Source organism: Lagopus muta, chromosome 12 (genome assembly GCF_023343835.1).
Source record: "Lagopus muta isolate bLagMut1 chromosome 12, bLagMut1 primary, whole genome shotgun sequence".
Lineage (NCBI taxonomy): Eukaryota > Metazoa > Chordata > Aves > Galliformes > Phasianidae > Lagopus > Lagopus muta.
Window position 1 is genome coordinate 1329933 of NC_064444.1, and position 20275 is coordinate 1350207.

The 20275-nt window shown below is 62.6% G+C and overlaps 3 protein-coding genes across 5 annotated transcripts in view; 1 reads left to right on the forward strand and 2 right to left on the reverse strand.

The window, feature by feature from the left end:
• The first annotated feature begins 45 nt into the window (after positions 1 to 45).
• Positions 46 to 3817, forward strand: SLC22A31 (solute carrier family 22 member 31). Of its 2 annotated transcripts, none has more exons than XM_048958807.1 (9): positions 46 to 426; positions 1307 to 1410; positions 1487 to 1641; positions 1884 to 2052; positions 2269 to 2402; positions 2486 to 2594; positions 2674 to 2888; positions 2972 to 3083; positions 3186 to 3817. In XM_048958807.1, exons 1-9 carry the CDS (start codon positions 46 to 48, stop codon positions 3544 to 3546), a joined length of 1740 nt encoding a protein of 579 aa, XP_048814764.1. In that variant the 3' UTR covers positions 3547 to 3817. The 2 variants fall into 2 exon arrangements, with proteins under 2 accessions (XP_048814764.1, XP_048814765.1); XM_048958808.1 differs by having other exon boundaries at positions 278 to 426; positions 3168 to 3814.
• A 77-nt stretch (positions 3818 to 3894) lies between these two features.
• Positions 3895 to 8636, reverse strand: CDH15 (cadherin 15). Its single transcript, XM_048958794.1, is given in 17 exon segments — positions 3895 to 4209; positions 4289 to 4403; positions 4405 to 4439; positions 4522 to 4658; positions 4842 to 5001; positions 5003 to 5082; positions 5165 to 5279; positions 5281 to 5402; positions 5506 to 5648; positions 5764 to 6017; positions 6105 to 6290; positions 6362 to 6490; positions 6588 to 6748; positions 6835 to 6979; positions 7054 to 7209; positions 7295 to 7429; positions 8081 to 8636. Coding segments are annotated over 17 exon segments (2757 nt in total). The 5' UTR covers positions 8567 to 8636; the 3' UTR covers positions 3895 to 4011.
• Positions 8637 to 9860: 1224 nt separating this feature from the next.
• ACSF3 (acyl-CoA synthetase family member 3) overlaps positions 9861 to 20275 on the reverse strand; it is a 41712-nt gene continuing 31297 nt past the window's right edge. The window contains exons 8-11 of one of the 2 annotated variants that reach the window (XR_007379521.1): positions 11540 to 11674; positions 11289 to 11400; positions 10414 to 10639; positions 9862 to 10235 (exon numbers count right to left, since the gene is read on the reverse strand). Coding sequence is in view for 1 of the 2 variants with exons in the window: in XM_048958805.1 (XP_048814762.1) it covers positions 10522 to 10639; positions 11289 to 11400; positions 11540 to 11674 (365 nt within the window). In the remaining variant the exon portion in view is untranslated. Of the gene's footprint in view, positions 10640 to 11288; positions 11401 to 11539; positions 11675 to 20275 lie in introns of both variants that reach the window. The other variant, XM_048958805.1, reaches the window with a different exon arrangement.

Sequence of the window (20275 nt, forward strand, 5' to 3'; positions counted from 1 at the left end):
TGGGCACAGCGGGCGGTCCCCGCTCTCACCTGCGGGGCCGAACGGATGGCGGCGGCGTCGGGACCGGGACCGGGACCTGGGGGTGGGGGCTGCGGCAGCGGCGGGCGGCCGCGGGGCCGGAGGGCGGCGGGGGGGTGGGCTCCGTGCGCGGCTTTGGCCCTGGGCTGGGCGCTGGGCTGGGCGCTGGGAGTCGAACCTCCGCACCGCTGCCGCCCCGACCCCGCGCTGCTGCCGCCGCCGCTGCGCCGCCTGGCGGGGCCCGCTCTGCTCCGCGCCGCCGTGCCGCGACTGCGCTCCGGATGGAGCCCGTGTCAGCTGTATCGGTACCGCGGAACCGCCGCTCCGCCCAACGGCACCGGGCCGTGCACCCGAGGGTGGCACTACGCGATGCCCGCCGCCGGGCTGCGTTCCAATCTGGTCACGGAGGTCTGCGGGGAAGCCGGAGGAAGGGGAGGGTTGAGGGGATTTGGGAATGCGCCCGGGTTTGGGTTTATCGGGGCCGCTGAGTTTGAGGGGGGTTCGGGAGGATCTGGGGGGGCTCTGGGGTTGGGGAGGGGGTTAAGAGGGTGTAAGGGTGTCTGTAAGTTTTGGGAATGGCGGGATCTGAGCGTGGGGAGGTGTGGAATAGTCTGGGGGGTCTGGGATAGGAGCCTGGAGTACCTGGAGGAGGTCGGGGGTGGTGGAGGGTTGTAGGGTTGCTTGAGTTTGGGGGGGGTTTGGGAGGATCTGGGGTGGGGGGCTGGAGCCAGAGAGAGAATTGAGAGGGTTCTGGGGGGTGTTCCTGCGTTCTGGGGGTTAGGGCTCTTAGGGTCTATGGGATCTGGGGGAAGCTGAGGGATTGGAAGAGTCTCGGGGTGGGGGTGAATGGCATACAGGAGGCCTGGGGGGTTTGGAACAGAGGGGAAGCCGAGGTCCTTGGGAGCTCAGAAGGAAGTGGAGGGGTCATAGGGGGTCCTGAGTTCTGAGGGGATCAGGAGGATGCGGGGGGAGGGGCTGGGATTGGGGAGGGGTTGGAAGAGTCTGGGGGGGGTTCCCCAAGTTAGGGAGGAGCTGAGGGGTTCTGGATGTGAGCAGGATCTGCAGAGTCCTGGGGCCTGGGGAGCTTGGGAGAGTCTGGCGGAACCCCTGCACTTTGTGGGTACCTGAGGGATCCTGGGCTGGGAGCTCTGGGGAGCCCTGGGGTCCGGGGTGGGCGTCCAAGGGACCTCAGAAGGTCTGGAGGGTGTTCCCGAGGTCTGGCACTCCTTGGATGGGATGGAGGGTGCCCAGAAGCCCCCCAGACTATGGACTCCCCCTCCCCCCATAGTGGGACCTGGTGTGTGCTGCACGTTGGAAGGTGCCCCTGGAGCAAACCACGCACCTGCTGGGCTGGGCGCTGGGCAGCATCGCTGCAGGCATGGCCTGCGACAGGTAGCGAGGTGGGGGGCTGGTGGGGCATCCCCCCATGGGACCCTCAAGCCAGCTCACCCCCCCCTCACCGCCCCAGGTTTGGCCGCCGTCCCACCTTCCTGGTGTCCCTGGGGCTGGCGGTGCCGCTGGGGCTCAGCGTGGCGTTGGCCATCGACTTTGTCATGGTGCTGGTGGCACGGCTGCTCTTTGGGGCTGCGCTGGCCGGAGCCTTCCTATCCCTCTACGTGGCACGTGAGTGGGGTGTGGGCTGCTGTGGGGCAGGGGCTGCTGCGGGGTCCAGCAAGTGGTGTGCTGGGGAATGAGGGATGCGGGAGGCTGCGGGATCCTGCAGGGCGCAGGATGCTCCAGCAAGTGGCGTGCTGTGGAGTGCAGGATGCCGTGGGATGCTGTGGGAATCGGGGACCCGCAGGGTGCAGACGCCCCCATGGCCACGACCCCCATCCTGCACCATTTGTCCCCACGTCTCACGCCAGGGCTGGAGCTGTGTGACCCCCCGCACCGGCTGGAGGTGACGATGATCGCCGGCTTCTCCTGGCTGGCGGGAGAGCTGCTGCTGCCGGGGCTGGCGGTGCTGTGCCGGGACTGGCGGGTGCTGCAGGGCGCCGTGACGGCCGTGCTGGCGCTGCTGGCAGCGTGTTGGTGGTGAGCACGGGGGGAGCGGGGCCGGGCGGTGCCCGCTGCCTGCGCACTTCGGCATCAAAGGCTGCGGGGCTCTCGTGCGCCGTGGGTAAACGTTTGCTCAGATCTCGAGCTGAGGGTTTCCAGGAACGGGGTGGCGGTGGCAGCGGGGGGGTCAGTCCCTTTCTCACAATCCCTTTCTCACCCCGTGATGTCGGCCCACCCCTCTCCTCCCCGCAGGTGCCCGGCGCTGCTGCTGGAGTCCCCGCGCTGGCTGTTGGCCACGCAGCAGCTGGAACGGGCCAGGAAGACGCTGCGGGCGCTGGCAGGGAGCGGCGGGTGCGGGGCCGAGGAGCGGAGCAGCACCATGGCGGGTGCGTGGAGGGGGGTGGGGGTGGTTGGGACCCCCTTCCCCATCCCGACGTGTCGTGCAGGCTCTGAGCTCTGTGCCACGCAGAGCTGGAGGCGCTGGCAGAGCAGTGCCCGCAGCCCCACTACCACAATGTGTGCGAGATCTTCGGCACCAGGGTCATCTGGAAGAACGCCGTCATCCTCGGCTTCACCGCGTGAGCGCAGCGGCACCGGGCTTCTCCAAAACCCCCGTCCCCAACCCTTCCCATCACACCCCCCATCCCCACCCCGCAGGTTCATCGGCTCCGGCATCCGGCACTGCTTCACCCGCAATCTGGCCCCGCACCTCCCGCGTTTCCTGCCCGCGTACTTCGCGCTGCGGGGCCCCGAAGCGGCCGCGTGCCTTTTCCTCTGCGTCACCGCGGAGCGCTGCGGGCGTCGCGCTGTGCTGCTGCTGTGCACTGTGCTGACCGGCACCGCCTCGCTGCTGCTGCTGGCGCTCACCCAATGTAAGGAGCCGGGGGGGGGGGGGGTTGGGGGCGCCGAGGTTTGCACTCTCACGGCTCTCCTCCCCCTCACTCCCCCCCCCCAGACCTCCTGGAGCTCATCGTGCTGATGCTGTCCGTGCTGGGGGTCACCGCCTCGCACGCCGTCACCATGCTCAGCATCTTCTTCGCCAGCGAGGTGCTGCCCACCGTGGTCAGGTGAGCGGTTCGCAACCCCCCCCCCCCCCCCCGACGTCACCCCTAAGCCCCCCCTCAGCCCCCCCCCCACGCCCCAACTCTCAGCTCATTCTCCCCCCGCAGAGGCGCGGGGCTGGGCCTGGTTGTGGGGGCCAACCTGGTGGGCTCCGCGGCCGCCCCCATCGCCGCCGTCGCCAGCAGCCGCGGGTTCTTCCTGCACCACCTGGTGTTCGCCTCCTTCGCCATCCTGGCGGTGCTCAGCATCATGCTGCTGCCCGAGAGCCAGGGCCGCCGCCTGCCCCATTCCCTGCAGGAGGGCGAGAACCAGCGCCGGCCCCCCCTCTTCCGCCGTCCCCCCCGCGAGGACCACCTCCCCCTGCTCGCCCCCCGCGGCATTCCCCACGACTATTCCCGCATCGTCCCCTCTGCCCAAAGGGCGTTGGGATCGGGCCGCGGCCCTGCGAGTCCCCCTACCCAGACGTAGCCACGGCCCCCAGGGGGCTTCCCAATGCTACTTGGCCGCGAGGCGGGGAGGAGGCAAGCCCAGCGATGGGTGCACGCAGAGACCCCTCCCCCAGTGGCCAAGCGCAGCTCTGAGCCCCCCCGCTTCTCCGAGCCCCCCATCCCCGTGTGGCCCTGGGGCTGCGAAAGAGCTGCGTGCCCCCCGGCCCCCACATCGCTGGGCCGGATCCTGCCCCGGGAGGAGCGCTGCTGGGAGTCCTGGGGCGGGGGTGATGCCCAGGTGAGGGGGGGGTGGGAGAGAGGAATGCAGCGGGTGCTGACGTGCTGCCAATAAAAGTGCCTTTGTTTGTACACGGGGGTTACAGCCGGGGGTGGGAGCTTTATTGGGGATGGAGGGGAGACCCTCCCCAGTGCGGAGCCCGGCAGCGGCACCCGCTGCGCTCAGAGCCACCGCGTTGCCCGGCTGCCAGACGGGGTCGGGGCTCCTTCACGGCCCGTAGAGGTCGGCCAGGCGGCGGAAGCGCGGCCCCCACTCCCGCAGGTAATCGTAGTCCTGATCCCCGTCCGTCAGGCTGGAGACGATGGAGCTGAGCGCGCTGCCCGCCGAGCCCGAGCCCTCGTAGTCGTAAATGAGCGCGGTGTCATAGGGGGGAACGCTGGGATCGCTGTCAGCTGCCTCCAAGCCCTGCGGGATCCGGGGGAGCATCATCAGCCCCATGGGATACGGGGCGGGCACGGGAGGGGGGGGCAGCGCCGCGTCTCACCTCGTTGATGAAATCCTCGATGTCGGAGGGGCCGCGGGGCGGGCGCCGGGAGGAGCCGGGGGGGGTGGCGGAGCGCAGCGGGGCGTCTCTGCGGAGTGGGGGGCGGCCGTGGGGCGGGGGGGTGCCGCAGCTGGGTCAGATCGTAGGCGTCCTGCGGGGACGGGAAGGGGGCAATGAGACCAACCCCCCCCCCACACACACACCACCACTGACCCCCGGCCCGGTGCCCCCACCTGGTCCTCCTCGCCGCCTCCCTGCTCGTCGTAGTTGAGCACGTTGTCCCGCACGTCGTCCCCCCAGCGCTGCAGCAAACCCCGCCGCTGCGCCCGGCGGCGGCTCCGGACCTGCGCGGCCCCCAGCAGAACCAACACTGCGGGATGGAGGGTGGGGGGGTCGGGTGGAGGCGCGAGTGAAGCGGGATGCAGGTGAGGGGTTGGGTGGCGGGGATGGAGGTAAGGGGTTGGGGTGACGTGGGGGCCGTGCGGGTGCAAAAGTGGGGCTGGGGTTGCGGTGGGATGGGGCGGTGGGGGGCGGGCTCTGCGGTGCCACTCACTGAGGAGGAGGACGGCGCTGCCGACGATGATCACGAGAGCCTCCAGGGCGACCCCGACACCGGCTGTGGCGGCCGCCAGGACCCCGTCATCGCAGAGCCCGTCGCGGCCGCAGGGACACACGGAGACGTTGAGCAGCTGCTGCTGCTCCCGGGGGGGGGGTGCCGGAGTCCCGCAGTAGCAGCGGCAGCGAGTAGGGCCCGGCGGGCAGCTCTGCCAGCACGGCCAGCACCGCGTGCGTCACTGCGGGGGGATGGAGGGGCACGGGGTCAGCGGGATCAGCCCAGTACGGCGGCCCCCCGACCCCGTTCCCCCACTCCCTCACCGTTGAAGCGGGTGACGCTCCAGTTGCGGGCGAGCTGCGGGTGCTGGGGGCTGAGCTGGAAGTGGAAGGGCGCTCCGTGGGGGGGCCGGTCCCGGTCGTTGGCCCCCAGCAGAAGGGTCCCCCCCCCGGCCCGGCCGCCCGCACACCGCCCCCGACGGCGGCTGCAGCTGCGGAGCGTGGTCGTTCACCTCCACGATCTCAATGGACAGCGTGCCCGTGGCCGAGAGAGGCGGGTCGGCTGGGGGGGGGGGAGGGGCACGGAGAGAACCGTCAGGGGGAGCGCCCAAAGGTGCGGAGGGGGGGGGGGGGGGCGGCGGGGGGGAGGGCGAAGGGACGGTCACCGTCATCGCGGGCGAGCAGCAGCGCGATGTACCAACCGCCCTGCAGGAAGGCGGACGGGTCCCGCAGCTCCCGCTGGGTCCGCACGGTGCCGGAGCGCGGGTCGAGCTGCAGCCATCCCGCAGGGTCGTACAGCAGCGCGTAGCTGTCGGCGCCGGGGCGAGGAACGCCGGCGTTACATTGCGCGCCCCTTCCACGTGCGCACCCGAAGACGCCGCGCGTTTCCCCCCCCCCCCGCACCGCCCACCCCGCACGCTCACGTCAGGGTCTGCAGGCGGCGCGTGTCGGGGTCGCTGGCGGTGTAGGTGGTGACGGCGGTGCCCGGGGGGGTCCCTTCCAGCACGCTGACGCGCCGCGGGTTCTCGCGGAAGACGGGCGCCTCGTTGACGTCCCGCACCCGCACCCGCACCGTGGCCACCGCCCGCGGGCTGCTCGCGACCCCCGCCTCCAGCGGCCGCTGGTTCTGCACCGACACCGTCAGCTGGAAGCGGTCCCGCATCTCGTGGTCCAGCGGCTGCGCGGGGTGGGAGGGGGGGGGGTGCGGGATCAGCGGCTGCGCCGTGCCTGCCGCATCCCCAAAGCCCGCCGCCCTGCTGCACACCTTGGCCATGGACAGCACGCCGTCGTTGGTGTGGGGGTCGGTGCGGATGGCGAACGCCCCCTCGGGGTCGCCCTCCAGGATGGTGAACTTGGCCGCCCAGTTGGCAGATCCCGCCAGGTCCTTATCGTGCACCAGCACGCGGCCCACCTCCACACCCACCGCCTGCTCCTCCACCTCCATGGAGAACTGGGGGACAGGGAGAGGGGTCGGCACCAAGCGGGGGGCTGCGGCCCCACACCCAGCCCAGCTCTGCCCACCTCCTCCTTGGTGAACTCAGGAGCGTTGTCGTTGATGTCCTCCAGGTAGATGACGGCGGTGGCGGTGGTGGTCAGCCCATCCCCGGACATGTCAGCCGCCTGGAGGGTCAGGTTGTACACCCCCACAGCCTGCGAGGAAGGGGATGGCACTGAGCCCACAGTCCGTGGAGCCCCCCCACACCACATCTGGCCCCACACATGGCTGTGGAATCCCCCACACACACACCTCACGGTCCAGGCCGTCCTTTGCGGTGCAGATCTCCCCGCTGGAGGCGTTGATGCTGAACATTTCCCCATGGCCCTGCTCCAGGATGGAGAACCGCAGCGCTGCGTTGTCCGTCTCGGGGTCATCGGCATCAGTGGCCTCCACCGTCAGCACGCAGGTCCCTGCCGTCACCACGGGGCTGGGGGACCACTTATGGGGCCGGGTTGCGCCCCCCCAACCCATCGACCCCCCCCCAGCTCAGACCCACCTGGCGCAGCCCCCTCCACCACGCGCCCGGTGAAGACGTCATGGCGGAACAGCGGCCGGTTGTCGTTCTGGTCCACCACGATGATCTCCAGGTCCGTGGGGTCCTCCAGCGTTGTGCCCCCCAGGTCCAGTGCGAAGGCCTTCAGCTGTGGGCACGCAGAGCCGGGCTTGGGGATGCAGCTGAGGGCAGGGGGGGCACGGGGCTGCGCAGCATCCTTACCCGGAACCGGTCGTTCTGCTCGCGGTCCAGCGTGGCGTTGAGGAACACTTTGCCACTGAACTTGTCGATGGAGAAGATGCCCAGGGGCTCCTCATCCACCCCCGGCCCCTTGATGCTGTAGATCACCCCCCCGGGCTGCTGCTTGTCGGACTTTATCTGTGCGGGGAGGAGCGGCGATGGGGCTGGGGGCTGTCCTCCCCCATGCCATGGGGGTCTTTCCATCCCCTCTGGCCCTGCCTACCTGCACCAGGAGGTGGGGGATGCGTTTGTGGTTCTCGGAGATGCTGATGGGGGGGATCACCCAGGCCCTCTTCACCCGCCGGGACCCCTCGTGGTGCCGCCAGCCGGGGGGGCTGCCCAGGGCTGCGCTGGCATCCTGCAGGGGGGGAACGTTGGGGAAGAAGAAGAGTTACGTGTTTGCATGGGTCAGGAACACAGGGCTGGGGGGGTAGGGAGGCGTGGGGGCTACAGAGGGGTTAGGAAGAGGAGCGGGGGCTACAGGGGGCTGCAGGGTGGTCACAGTGAGGTGCAGAGCTGCGCTGTGGGGTCTGCAGAACTCAGCAGTGAGGCTGAGATGGGGCTGACCCACAGCCCCCTTTGTGGGAGCTCAGGACAGGTGGGGAGGGGGGTGGCAGTGCAGTGGGGGACAGCCACCGTGTGGCAGCCCCCCCAGGGCTGTTAGGGCCCAGACCAGAGCCCCAGTGGCCTCACAGTACTCAGGGCTGAAGCCATACTGAGGAGCTCCACACAGGCAGTGGGGTGTGGGGGGTCCGGCAGCACCGCTGGCGGGGGGGGGGGGGGGGGAGGGGGGGGGGGGGGGAGGGCAGTGAGGTGATTTCAAGCCCCCCCCAAGTCCCATCTCACTGTTCTCTGACATACAGAGTGAGAAACACCACACTGCTCCCAAACCCCATCCCCTCCACCCCCAGGAAAATGCATCGATGGGGGCCAGGGCTCCGTGCCCCCCAACCCCACCGCTCCCCCAGCACCACCTCGCTGCCCCCCACCCCCCGGCCCCATCCCTTACCCTGGCGCAGAGCGGGGCGAGCAGGCAGGCGAGCAGCAGCGGGGGCCCCATGGCGCAGCCCCGGCCCGGAGCGACAATAACGGCAGGGACGGCTGAGTGACAGCACATGTGCTGAAGGGGCCGGGCCCCCCCGGCCGGCCGGCAGCTGCCCCGGCTCCCCCCCCCCCGCTCCTCCCGCCCGCACCGCGGGGCCCGACGTGGCGGACGGCTGCGGGGGGAGCGGGGAGGTCGGGGCCGGCCTTTGGGAGGGGGTCCCGAGATGCGGGGGGCGATGGGAGGGGTGTGGGGTACGGGATCCCCCCCTCGCTCAGGAGGGGAATGCGGCAGCTGTCGCCGGGTGCGCCCCGGGGATGCCGCGACGGGGCGGGCGGGCAGAGCGCCGCTGCTCCCCTCGCTCTGCACCGGGCCCGGCCTCCCCCCGCCTCCGCCTCCCGGAACGGCCCCGCCCGCCCCGCGGCCGCGTTGTCGGGACAGGTGCGGGGCCATCTGTGCTGACGGCGGGCGCTGGGCGGGGGGCCAGGGCGGGTGGGAGGGGGGCGGTGCGGCCTTCCCGGCCCTGACAGCATCGGTCCCATCCCCATCATCATCCCATCCCATCCCATCCCATCCCATTTCCAAAAGCCCTATTGACATTATCAGCCCCATCTCGCCCCTGTCAATTCCATCACTATCAGCCCCATCCCCATCAACTCCGTCCCCTCTCAGCCCCATCCCATGAGCCTCGTCCCCATCAGTCCTGCTTCCATCGTTCCCACCTCAACCCCAACAGCCCAATCCCTGCTATCACCCACATCCCATCCTCATCATCCCCATCATCCTCATTCCTAACCCTATTGAACCTCCGTCCCCACAGACATCCCAATCCTATTCTCATTCTCATCAACTCATCCCATCTCCAACAGCATTGTCCTTGCCTTCATCCCATCCCATCCCATCCCATCCCATCCCATCCCATCCCATCCCATCCCATCCCATCCCATCCCATCCCCACAGCTCGGCGAGGTGGTGGCACCAGGTGGCAGCATCGCTCCGGCCACCGCTGTCCCCGCACCCGGGGGGAGGCACAGCGGGAGCGGCAAGAGCGGCCCGAGAGGGGACGGGCTGCAGCCGATGCCCCCTCCCCAGGGCTGGGCAGGGGCCGTGTCCCCTGTCCTTTGTCCCTGGCAGGTGGAGGTGCGGCGTTTTGGTGACATGGAGTGGCAGTTCCACGTCCCTGTCTGGAATTCTTCCTTTTGGGAGTGCCCTAACCACACTCAAACCCCCCTTCCTCTGTCCCCCCTCTTCCCACAGCACAGGGCATCTACTGCAAAGCTCTGTGGGATGGAGATTAGGAAATGGGGCACGGAGGCAGGGGACAGGAGACAGTGCAAAGAACATAGGACATAGGACAGAGGAGGTGAGACACGGCACATGGAAGGACATCAGACATAGGACATGGGTTGGGGACATGCAAGAGGGGACGTGGGACAAAGGCTGCCCTGCTCCCATCCACTGAAGCCTGGAGGTAGCAGGGCTGGGGGTGGCCGAGGGGACACGGTGGCACTCACTGGCCTGTCCCCATCCGTCCGTCTGCTCTCACCCACCCACCCTCCTGCTGCCACCCCACACAGCCCTGCAGCCCCCCGTGAAGGAGATGGATGGCTTCACAGCCCGTGGCCACCACACGTAATGGAACGGTTGTGCACACATGATGGGAGCGTCCACGTGGACGTGGCTGGCAAGTGAAGTGCTGAGAGACACAGGGGGGAGTGGGGGGGGGGTGCACGCAACCCCACCCCCCAGTGTGGGGGGAGCAGAGCACCTGGCTTTGGGACACACATCCCCACACTGCTGCTCAGCTCCACGCACCAAACTCTGCCTTGCTCAGTGGGCACGGAGGTGGCGTGACCTCACATCGCCAACCCCATCCGTAGGGGACACGAGGACACCCCCGGGCCGTGTGAGCCCCTCACTGCAGGGTGACAACCAGGTGTTCTGCACTATTTGCTACCTGTGATCATCCATCAGAGCCATCGATCGCGCTCCCGTGGAGTTTTATTAATGATCTTGTCACGGCGCCGGCGCTGGGTGCCGGGCTTGTCGGGAATGATGGATCGTGAAGAGCCCTCGCTGCGATTTATTCTCCGGTGACCTTGTCTCTCCCCATTGTTGCTTGCTTAAGAGTTATGAATGTGAGACATGATAATTTGATATTGATCTATTTGGTGAGTTACAAAATTTACTGCGTCGCTGATGGCGTAACACAAAGGATCGGAGCGGGGCCGAGCAGGAGCGGGGCTGGCAGCCCTCCTGTGCTGGGGTGAGCTGGGCACAGTGCTCCGTGCCACCATTACCTTCCCTTGCGGTTGCTGTGTGTTCACCCAGCTCGTTTTTGGGGGCTTTGTTCCACGCTGAGGAGCGGGGAGCCCTCGGGGCAGAGGATGGGGCTCCCAGGCTGCGCACTACGCCGGGTAGAAGCGCTGCAGGAGCTCCTTCTTGTTGACTTTCCCCATCTGGTTGCGTGGGATCTCCTCCACCACTATCAGCTCAGTGGGGATGGCGTAGGGGGCCATGGTGTCCCTGCAATGTGAGCACATGATGTTAGGGCCCAGCTGAAGCCCCTCACCACTGAGATGCCCACCTCTGGGGGCTGCTTCTGTGTGCGCCCCCACTGCGTGTCCCCAAGGATGCTGACAGCTGTCCTGCTGTGCACGGCAGCGGTGTGGCACGATGTCCCCGTGCCCTTTGCAGGACACAGTAGGGAAGCTCTGCCTTCTGTGCTGTGTGTCACCAGCTGGTGTCGTGCCCAGCCACTCAGTAGGGTGCTGGCACTGATGGTGACACGAGGTGCCAAGTGTGCCTGTCGGCGTGGCCCCGCTGCCATATGTGTCATGAGAGCCACAGAATGAATCATGCTGAAGAGGGACATGTGTCTCCTGCCAGGGAGCGAGAGAAGGGCCGAGCAGATGGAAGTGACGTGAGAAATAATGTGGAGAGACAGGGCGAGGGAGAGCAGTGCCCACAGCCATCCCCTCCCCAGCACCAATGGGACACCAGGACACCAGGTGGCACACGGGGGACCTGGCAAAGCCCCAGCGGCACAGCGAGGGTTTGGGCTCTTTGTTTGGCCCCCGCTGTGACTGCCCCAACCCTGGTGGCTGCAGCAACGCCGGCAGCTCATCAGTGCTGCTGCCTGGAAGCAGTGAGTGCGGGGTGCTGCAGCCCTCACCTGGCCCACTCCTTCAGCTCCTTCACCGACAGCATCTCCCCCCTGCGCAGCTGCACCACGGCGCTGACCCGCTGCCCCCACACCATGTCTGGGGGTCCGATGACGGCCACGTCTGCAGACAGAGCAAAGGATGCGGGCTCAGGGGCTGGGGGCTCATTCCAAAGGCTGATGGAGCTGCTCTGAGCCCGGGGCCGGGCTCCGGGCTGCAGGCACCGGCCCCAGCGCCGCCCCGTGGCCCCACACCTGCCTACCTGTGATGTGCGGGTGTGCGAGGAGCTGCCGCTCCACCTCCAGAGCGCTGATTTTGAAGCCCCCGTTCTTGATGATGTCCACCGAGGTGCGGCCCTTGATCCAGTAAACACCGTCGTGGTAGGCTGCCGTGTCCCCTGGAACACAAAGCGGGATCCCTGAGAGCCCCCCACGCCATCCCACACAGCTTCCCCGGGGACCCCACGGATGGGTACCAGCCTTCTGGCGGGTGCCGGGGATGCCGGCAGTGAGCAATCAGATGGGGGGGGGGCAACGTCAGGAAGATGAGTGCCCCACTGGAGGCTCCATCCCCCCCTGGGGTGGGCGTTGGGGGGGCGGGTGTGTGCTGGCAATTCCTGCTGGCACGGGGGAGGGGGCTGCGGGAAGATTGAGGAGGGGTCACGGCAGCGCAGCCCGGCTAAATGCTTAACAAGCTGTTGCGCTTTGATAGCTACTTAAGATGATTACTCACATCCTGCTAATAGCGCCTCCGCCAAGCGGTGGGTGAGGAGGAGGGGGCTGTGCCTTCAGATGGCAGCACGGGCCGGGGGGGGGGCTCTCAGTGCTGCCCCCCGTCCTCACCCTCATGGCACATCTCTGCCTTTGTGTCTCCCTGCTGCCCAAGGCAGCTCCCAGCATCCCTGTGCCCTCTCCCTGGAGACGGCAGAGGTGACAGGTGAGGTTTGGAGCACTGTGAGATGACACCAGCTCCCGAGCCGTGCTCTGCTGCCCATGCATTCCCAGCACAGGAGCAGGAGGTGCACACGGATGTCACCCTGTTCCTGCACCAGCAGCTCTGGCTGTGGCACAGCTGCTCCCTGCCACCTCTCTGTGCGGCACCGTGAGCTCCTCGGGGCACAGCCATCGATTACAGACAACGGGGATGGAGAAACGGGTTGGTGAATCTGCATCCTGTGACCCCACACCTCGCTCCTCCCGTGGAACAAAGCCAGCAGGCAGCAGCAGCCTCAGGCACACGGCACAGCGCCGGGGCGCAGCTGATGCTGCGAGGCCGTGGGATTATTGTTTCCCTGGCAGAAGCCATCAGCACTGCCTTTGGATTTGTTTCGAGATGCTCAGCGGGCATCTGGTCGGCAAGGTGCTGGCGCTGTGCTTTGCTGTGTGCTGAGGAAGCTGAGCTGGGGGCAGGGGGCTTGGCGAGGCACGGGGGCACAGTGCTGAGCCCCAGGATGGGGCCGGGCATCTCCAAGTGCTGCCCACATGGAGAAGCTCCATGGAACACCTCCACCTCGCAGTGCTCAGCCCAGCGGGCACTGAAGGAAGGCGAGCAACCATACAAGCTTTGTCTTTGGTTTTTGGGGTGAAAGTGCTTCTGTTTATAAGGGAAAAGCTGATTACAGAGAGTTCCTTGGATGTGACTGCTACAGTCACAAGCACACCTTGGAAACCCTACTGCAATGGAAACACTATTTCCAAATGCAAGGCCCAGAGATTTCTGCAATGTTTCAAGTTGCAAAGCGCTTGTTGCAAAGATGGAAGAGCCCTCGTGGCCTTTGGTTTGCAAAGCAGAGAGGTCTCCCAGCAGCAGTCCTAGGCTGAACAGAAGGCTGCATGGAGCAGCGCTGCAGAACAAATGCTGCCCAGTTCTTGTGCTAACAGCCCTGCACGATGGTCAGCGCATTGCTGGCAAACACTGCAGTGCTACAACATCAAAGGTGCCATCAGCAAACATTTGGGCAAACTGCTGACCGAGAGAATGCTTTGGCTGGAGAAATGAAATGCTGGAGGAGCTCTGAGACAGAAGAAATGCACAAAAGGAAGCCCTTCAGGTGAGCCCAGAGGAGCAGGGATTGGGTTGGGATGCAGAGTCAGGGCTGAGCTGGGAAAACCCAGGCACTGAAGTCAGATTTACAGAGCACAGCCAATGGAGAACCCGTTCCACAGCTCCATGATCTTTGAGGACCTCGGAGGGTCCGTCCTGTGACTCTGTGATCTGGAAGGTCTTTCCAACCCAACCATCCCACAGCTCCACGACCTTCAAGGCCCCTTCCTCCCCCGCCATTCCACGGCTTTATGATTCTATGGCAATGCCACCCCTGCAGCCCATCCATCCCTCCCGGCGCAGCCCCAGGTTGCAATGCTCAGGGATCTCTTCCCACTGCTTGAAAGCAGCCGTGGGAGGAGATGGGGGCGGACAGGCAATCAGCAGGTGAGCGCTGAAGGACTCCTGTGGGAATTAACCCAGCCCCCCCAGCAAAGTGCCCACCCCGAGGGACGGGGCTGCGTGATACGCGCGCATTGCGGACACGCACACCTTTCCCTCCCCCTGCACAATGCAAAGCGCATCGATAGATCCCCCATCTGCTCGCATACATCACACACTTCACTCCGGTTTATTAGCTGGAATAAATCATAAATATTTCATTATACATCAACGACGCTCGGCTGCGGGAAGGCGCAATCCATCACCTCGACACTCCTCGCGACCTGCCGCCACGCAATAAGCTTTCCAGTCTATTAAACAAGATTGATACAGTGTGCCGGGACAGACTGGGGGAATTTATTTATGGAGCAATGGGAGAGGGAGGCATGGAGCACACGGCGATGCGTGGACACGCCGGAGCTGCTCCCGTTACCTCCTTGGAGATGGCAAACCCCCCAGCTCTGGGGAGCAGCTCTGTGTGCATAAAGCTCTGACCCTGTGCTGCTCGCTGCAGTGGAGGTCACTGCGTGCTGTGCTGGGGTCCGTTGGAGGCTCTGAACACGCACCTACCTAACGAAACACTGTGACTAAATAGCAGGAGCAACTACAGGTTGATTTATGGCATCGGGATGAATAATGCGTGTCACTGCTGACAGACATCTTGGCTACGAACAGGCTGCTCCAGAGGTTAGAGAACAAATTGTAGCTAATTAGCAGCAATTAGCACCTCTGAAATGTGGGATTTGGGCTCTGTGTGGAACAGGGCCTCATGCAGGTTAACTGCCCTGGGTGCAGGGGATTCTCTGCTCACCTCTCCTGTGCATTCAGTGTGCACAAAGGAGCCCCTCAGCATCCTCCCCTCCAAACGTGCAGGTGGAATGTCCCAAATGTGCGAAACTCCCAAACGATCAACAGCCACAGCTACACCAGTGCCAGGAGGAGAACAGAGATGGAGGAGCCCAGAATCCAAGCCGTGTGCCAAGAGTCAAGCTGGCTGCAGCATCTCCTCATGCAGGGGTGCTGGAGCGAGCTGCTGCTGGGACAGAACTGCTGACATGCAGCAGGGTGATGCAGGGCAGGACGGAGCTGAGGTCTGGCTGCCTTGCCCCGCTCCTCCCCTGCTCCAGCACTGAGCTCAGGGCTCCCTCAGCTGCCAGCACACCAAGGGCAGTGGCTGGTTTGTGCTTCGAGCATTAATAACGCATCAAAGCTGCCGGAGGGGGAAAGAAAGCAGGGGAGGGGGAAGCTGGGACTTCTTTACGAAATGCATGCATATTATTAATGAGGAAATCATCTCCCTCCCCAGCATCTCCCAGGGCTCCGGTTTGCTTGGGTGAAGTGCAAAAGCCCCTCCAAAGGAAGCGGGTTCTGCAGCCCAACCTGCGGCCCAGACCCCCTCCACAGGCAGAGCTTCACCCCCCGGGGCTCAGTGCTCTGCTCCCTGAGGTCAGGGTGAGGACTCCCCTATTTCCCAGATGAGGGTTTTGCCTTCACCCAGCCCAGCACTGGGGGGATTTGCTGCTGCCTGAGCTGCCAACAGGATCAGGTATGGGGATGGTGGGAGTCTGCAGCAAAGACAGACATCCTAAAGTGCCCCCATCTGTGGGGCAGGGTGCTCACAACACTGGGGGATGATGGGTGGCTGTCACCCTTTGCAGACCATTGAGGCAGAGCTGGGCTGTGAGGCTGCTGCAGGTCGGTACCGGCACAAAACCTGGAGGAGATTTAATGGCTCACAAGAAAGGAAATAAATCCACTAGAGCAGAATCGCTGTTTGTTTGCGTACCTCGCCACGCTCACCAGCACGAGCAGCAGCAGCAGGTGGATGTGCAAGCACCATTTATTTACATAATAAAATTGCCAACGAGATTTGCAGCTCAGGGGCATCCTCACCTCCCTGTGCACGTGCCTGGCTCCCACCAGCACTGATGGCACACGGGCAGAGGATGGACCCCTGCCCACCCTGCCTGCCCACCCCAAGAGCTGTGAGCTCAGCAGCCGATTCCCCACTTCCAAACTCCTTCATGCAACACTGGGAAAAGGAAAAACAAGGAAAAAAAAAAAGAAAACCCTGCTCAGCCTGGAATGAATTCGTGTCACGCTCTGTGCAGGGATTGTCTGTTTGCATTCTGCGTGCGGCGGAGCTGCGTGGTGAGAAAGGGCAGAGCCCTGCAGAGATGAAAGGCTGCACAACCTCCCCTGGCATTTCCACCTGGAACAAAACTGCACCCAAGGGCATCTCCCAAAGTGCCGTGCTAGCAAGGCACCGCTCACTGAGCACAGATGGAGCTGCTACCTGCAAGGAGAGAGCTGCAGATAACAGAAACCTGACTGCTGGGTGGTGATCCTGAGCCCTGCTCCATGTGCTGCTCCCAGGGCACACCAGGGACCTGCTGCTGGCCTCGTCTTGCTGATACATCAGTGATCCCTCCCCTGCCCAGCTGCAGTCTTACAGCTTCTGGAGCTCGTTGCAGCAGAGCAAGATGCCAGGATGATGCTTGCTGACCTCACACTGTACCCAGGTCTCTCCTCAGAGCTTGCTGGCTCTCTCAGCTCCATTACTGCCCTGCAGCCCACTCAATGCAAACCCCCTGCTGCGTCCTGCACCCCAACCCAGCCACAGGTGCCATGCCCTGTGCCACCACAGTGAGACTTCGCTGTTATTTGGACCCAATGATGGGTTTGTCCACACTGCCCAGCTGTGTTGGCTGGGCACGACACTGCTCCATTTTCTCAAGGAATCTCAGAATCACCGAATCATTCAGGTTGGAAAAGACTCCTACAGTTCCCAAGCCCAACCCCAACACATCCCACAGTGCCCATAACCACATCCCTCAGTGCTGCACCTCTGCAGCTGTGGGACACCCCCAGGGTTGGTGACCCCACCATTCACAGCACAGTGCTGTTGGGAGAATCCACATTTCCTACTATCCATCCCACACCACGGCTTCGCACCCTGCTCTAAAGGCACTCCATTTCAACCAGAGAAAGCAGCAGATAAACCAGCCCAACCTTTCAACGCTCCCTTAAGCCAGCCAGGCAGGGCCTTGTAGGCTCATCATTAGCAGGAGCTCTTGGGTGACTGATAGGAGCAGGCTGGGTGGAGGGACCCCCCCACACACAGCCAGAGTTACTGCAGATGGGTTTGCCCAGAGGACAAGCCTGAAAAGAAAACGGGTAAGTAAAAATGAGAAACGCTTCTTTTTTTTTTTTCTTTCCACATTAGCATTTAAATATTTATAGAAATCCCTGCAGACAACGAGATGAAAAAGAAAACTCGAAGAGTAATAAATAAGTGAACGCTGCAAGGTGCGGCAGCCCAGCAGAACACGGCTGCTGCTCAGCTGGGGAGCACTGCAGAGCGAGGTAACCATGCGTGCACGGCTGAAAATGGTGATTGTGCTCATAAAAACATCAGGCACAACCCCTCTGCTTTGGTTTCTGCCCCTCTGCACAACAGCTGAGGGATCAATTACTCCTGAGCTAAGGAATGCAACGCCTCTTCTCTGGGCGGCAACCCGTCCTGGCCCCTTGTGAGATGGATTATTAAATAAAGCAGAGATAACGAAGAAAGGATGTTGACTGGAGAGGCAGCAATGGGATATGCAGCAGGATATCTGCTTGAGTTGTTGGCTTAAAGATACCAAAGCCTACACTTCTGCTTACGGTGTAACACCACTGGTCGTAAGCCAGCCTTGAGCAGCGGCAGGATTCTTGGTGCAAGCAACCAGGTCTGGTGCCAGGAGGAGCACTGCTCATTTCTTCATGCATTCCATGCTCTCTCCTGCTATCACCGGTTGCCCTCTTAGCCCACAGGTGAGCCTGCAGCTCTCTTGTTTCATCAGGCTCACAGAGCTCTGCAATACAACCCGGACAGAGCTGGGATGGGGCTCTGCGCATCCATCCCCACGATGGGAAGATGGGCAGTCACCCCCAGTGGTCACAATGGAGCGAGCCCTTCTCCTCCAGGTGCTGCAACAGCAAAGCACAGAGCACACCTGGGAGGGAAAGGCTGAAAGCAGAACCTGGGTTTGGGAGGTGTGGGCACCTGCTGTTCCCACTGCCCTGCACTTGACTGCTCCGACCCTCTGATGTTGGACCCTGGGCACTGGAGGTTCTCGAACACTCAATGGTTGGCACCCACAATGCTTGCTGCAACCTCGTGGAAGAGTAAACTGTGCCAAAAGCTGCTCTCATTTCCAGCTACAAAAACCCAAAGTCACTCCCTGGACCGCTGGAAACACCGCTTTCACGAGCAGACATGGAAACACAGGGGCTTCATCTCACTGTGCTCCAATGGCCATCGGGCTTCCAACCATTGGGCAAACCTGACTGTTGTCTCCTTATTGCTCCCAGAGAAAGAATGAACTTCTTTGTGCATAGAAACACCTCCTCAGTGAGGGCTGGCGGAGGTCTGGGCCCATGTTGCTGCTGTCCTGCACAGGGCTGCCCTGTGGGTGCCACTGCTCACGCCGGTCTGATTCTACCTGCAACACATCCTAATTAAGGAATCATTATTAAAAAACCAGAATTTGCATTCACTGAATGTGTGACTAGGAGAGACACTGCAAACAAACAGAAAACCTGCAGATTAGGATGCTAATGAGATGCATTTCTATTTATAATCTGCCTTGATCAAGCCAAAGTGTTTTCTGTTTCAGGTGCCAGTGCTACTCCCACAAATATAAGTAATTCCCTTGGCAGGGAAACACCTGCCTGCCTCCAGAGATGGGCATGGGCTGGGTAAGGTGCTGTGCTGGAGCCATGGGAGGAGAGAGGGAAGGGAACAGAATGAGGAGAGAAAGAGAAAGATGAAGAGAAGGAGAAGAAGAGGAGAGGAAGAGGAGAAGAACAGAAAGAGGAGAAGAGGAAGGGAAGAAAAAGAATAGAAGAGGAAGGGAAGAGAGTCCAGGAAGGGAAGAGGAAGAGAAGAAAGAGAACTTGACGATGTGAAAAACAGCGACGGCATTGTTTTCTTAAGGGCAGCTTGAAGAAAGCAAGTTAAAAGATGAGTCATCATTTTGAAACGTTCATCAAACAAGTTAAATAACTCTTACTTTCTTAACGACTTATTAATCAAACTGCATTGATTCCTGAATCAGATTCCACCACCACCAAGCTCTCTGTCTTCTCCATCCCGATGCACGCATTAACAGAGTTTTATTCTGACAGATACAATATAGCAATCAATAAAATCTTATTATATGGAGCTGAGATACGTGGATTTGTTGCAGGATTTATGCATTACTTCCAGGCCCGGTGCTATTTCATGTCTCAGCCTTAACCTGTAATTGAAAATAAATCTCTCTGAATGCACCAGATTCTGATTTTCTGGAAGTATGGCAAACATGAATGGAAGCACCTTCCTGGGGGGCTCAGTGCTTTCCTTAGGGGATCAGCACCTTCCTGGGGAACTCAATGCTTTCCTTAGGGGCTCAGTGCTTTCCTTGGGGGCTCAGCACCTTCCTGAGGGGTTCAGCACCTTCCTGAGGAACTCAATGCTTTCCTTGGGGGCTCAGCACCTTCCTGGGGGTCTCAATGCTTTCCTGAGGGGCTCAGCACCTTCCTGAGGAACTCAATGCTTTCCTTGGGGGCTCAGTGCTTTTCCTGGGGGTTCAGCACCTTCCTGGGGGTCTCAATGCTTTCCTTCCTTGGGGGTTCAGCACCTTCCTGGGGGCTCAGTGCTTTCCTTGGGGCTCAGTGCTTTTCCTGGGGGCTCAGCACCTCCCTGGGGATCTCAATGCTTTCCTTGGGGGCTCAGCACCTTCCTGGGGGGCTCAGCACCTTCCTGAGGAACTCAATGCTTTCCTTAGGGGCTCAGTGCTTTCCCTGGGGGCTCAGCACCTTCCTTGGGGGCTCAGCACTTCTTGCTGCCTGCAGCAGATGGGGGCACCCCGCAGTCTCCCTGGGAATGGCCGGAGGGGATTCCGATCTAAGCAGCTCTGTCAACAGCATGAATACAATACAATAAAAATAATCAAATTCACTCAAATGGAAACGAGAGCTGCAGAGAGAGAGGCAGACAACGGTGCGAACCTGAGAAAATCAAGAAGCAGGGAGTCGCAGTAAATCCCCTCTGCAGCACCCAGAGTTTGGCTGCATCCCATTGCAGCCAAGATCCTGAATGCACCAAAAGGTCACAGCAGCACCGTGCTGGCTTCCTTCCTGCAGTGCACATGTGTTCCTTCTCCCCACAGCGGGCACATTGGCAGGGGGATGTTTGTGCAGCCTTCCTGCATGCATGGCATTGCCCTCTGGTGCTCACAGGCGTGCAGGTGTTGCACAGAGCTCCTTATTCCTCCCTGGGAGCTGCTGGAGCCCTCAGCTCACAGCACTGATGTTCCTTCCTGCCGCGGAGGCAGCGGCCACCCCAGCACTCAATGAGATGCTGTTCTCCTCAGTGAGACAGTTTCATGGGAGAAAAATGGGTTTTAATAAAGCAGCTGTCCATCAGAAGGAAAATGACTGCTGCCATGGAAGTGTTGGTCTTTAATACCTTCTGAAAAATACACATGCTAGCATGATTTACAGGGACTGCAAGCAGAAAGAGAACTGGCCTGAGGAAAGTACTGGG

Excerpts from the sequence above, each read along its gene's own strand:
- SLC22A31 (XM_048958807.1), top strand. The coding sequence starts at position 46 with ATGGCGGCGGCGTCGGGACCGGGACCGGGACCTGGGGGTGGGGGCTGC. Across the intron at positions 427-1,306 it reads GTTCCAATCTGGTCACGGAG|TGGGACCTGGTGTGTGCTGC; the intron begins GTCTGCGGGGAA and ends CTCCCCCCATAG. Across the intron at positions 1,411-1,486 it reads GCAGGCATGGCCTGCGACAG|GTTTGGCCGCCGTCCCACCT; the intron begins GTAGCGAGGTGG and ends TCACCGCCCCAG.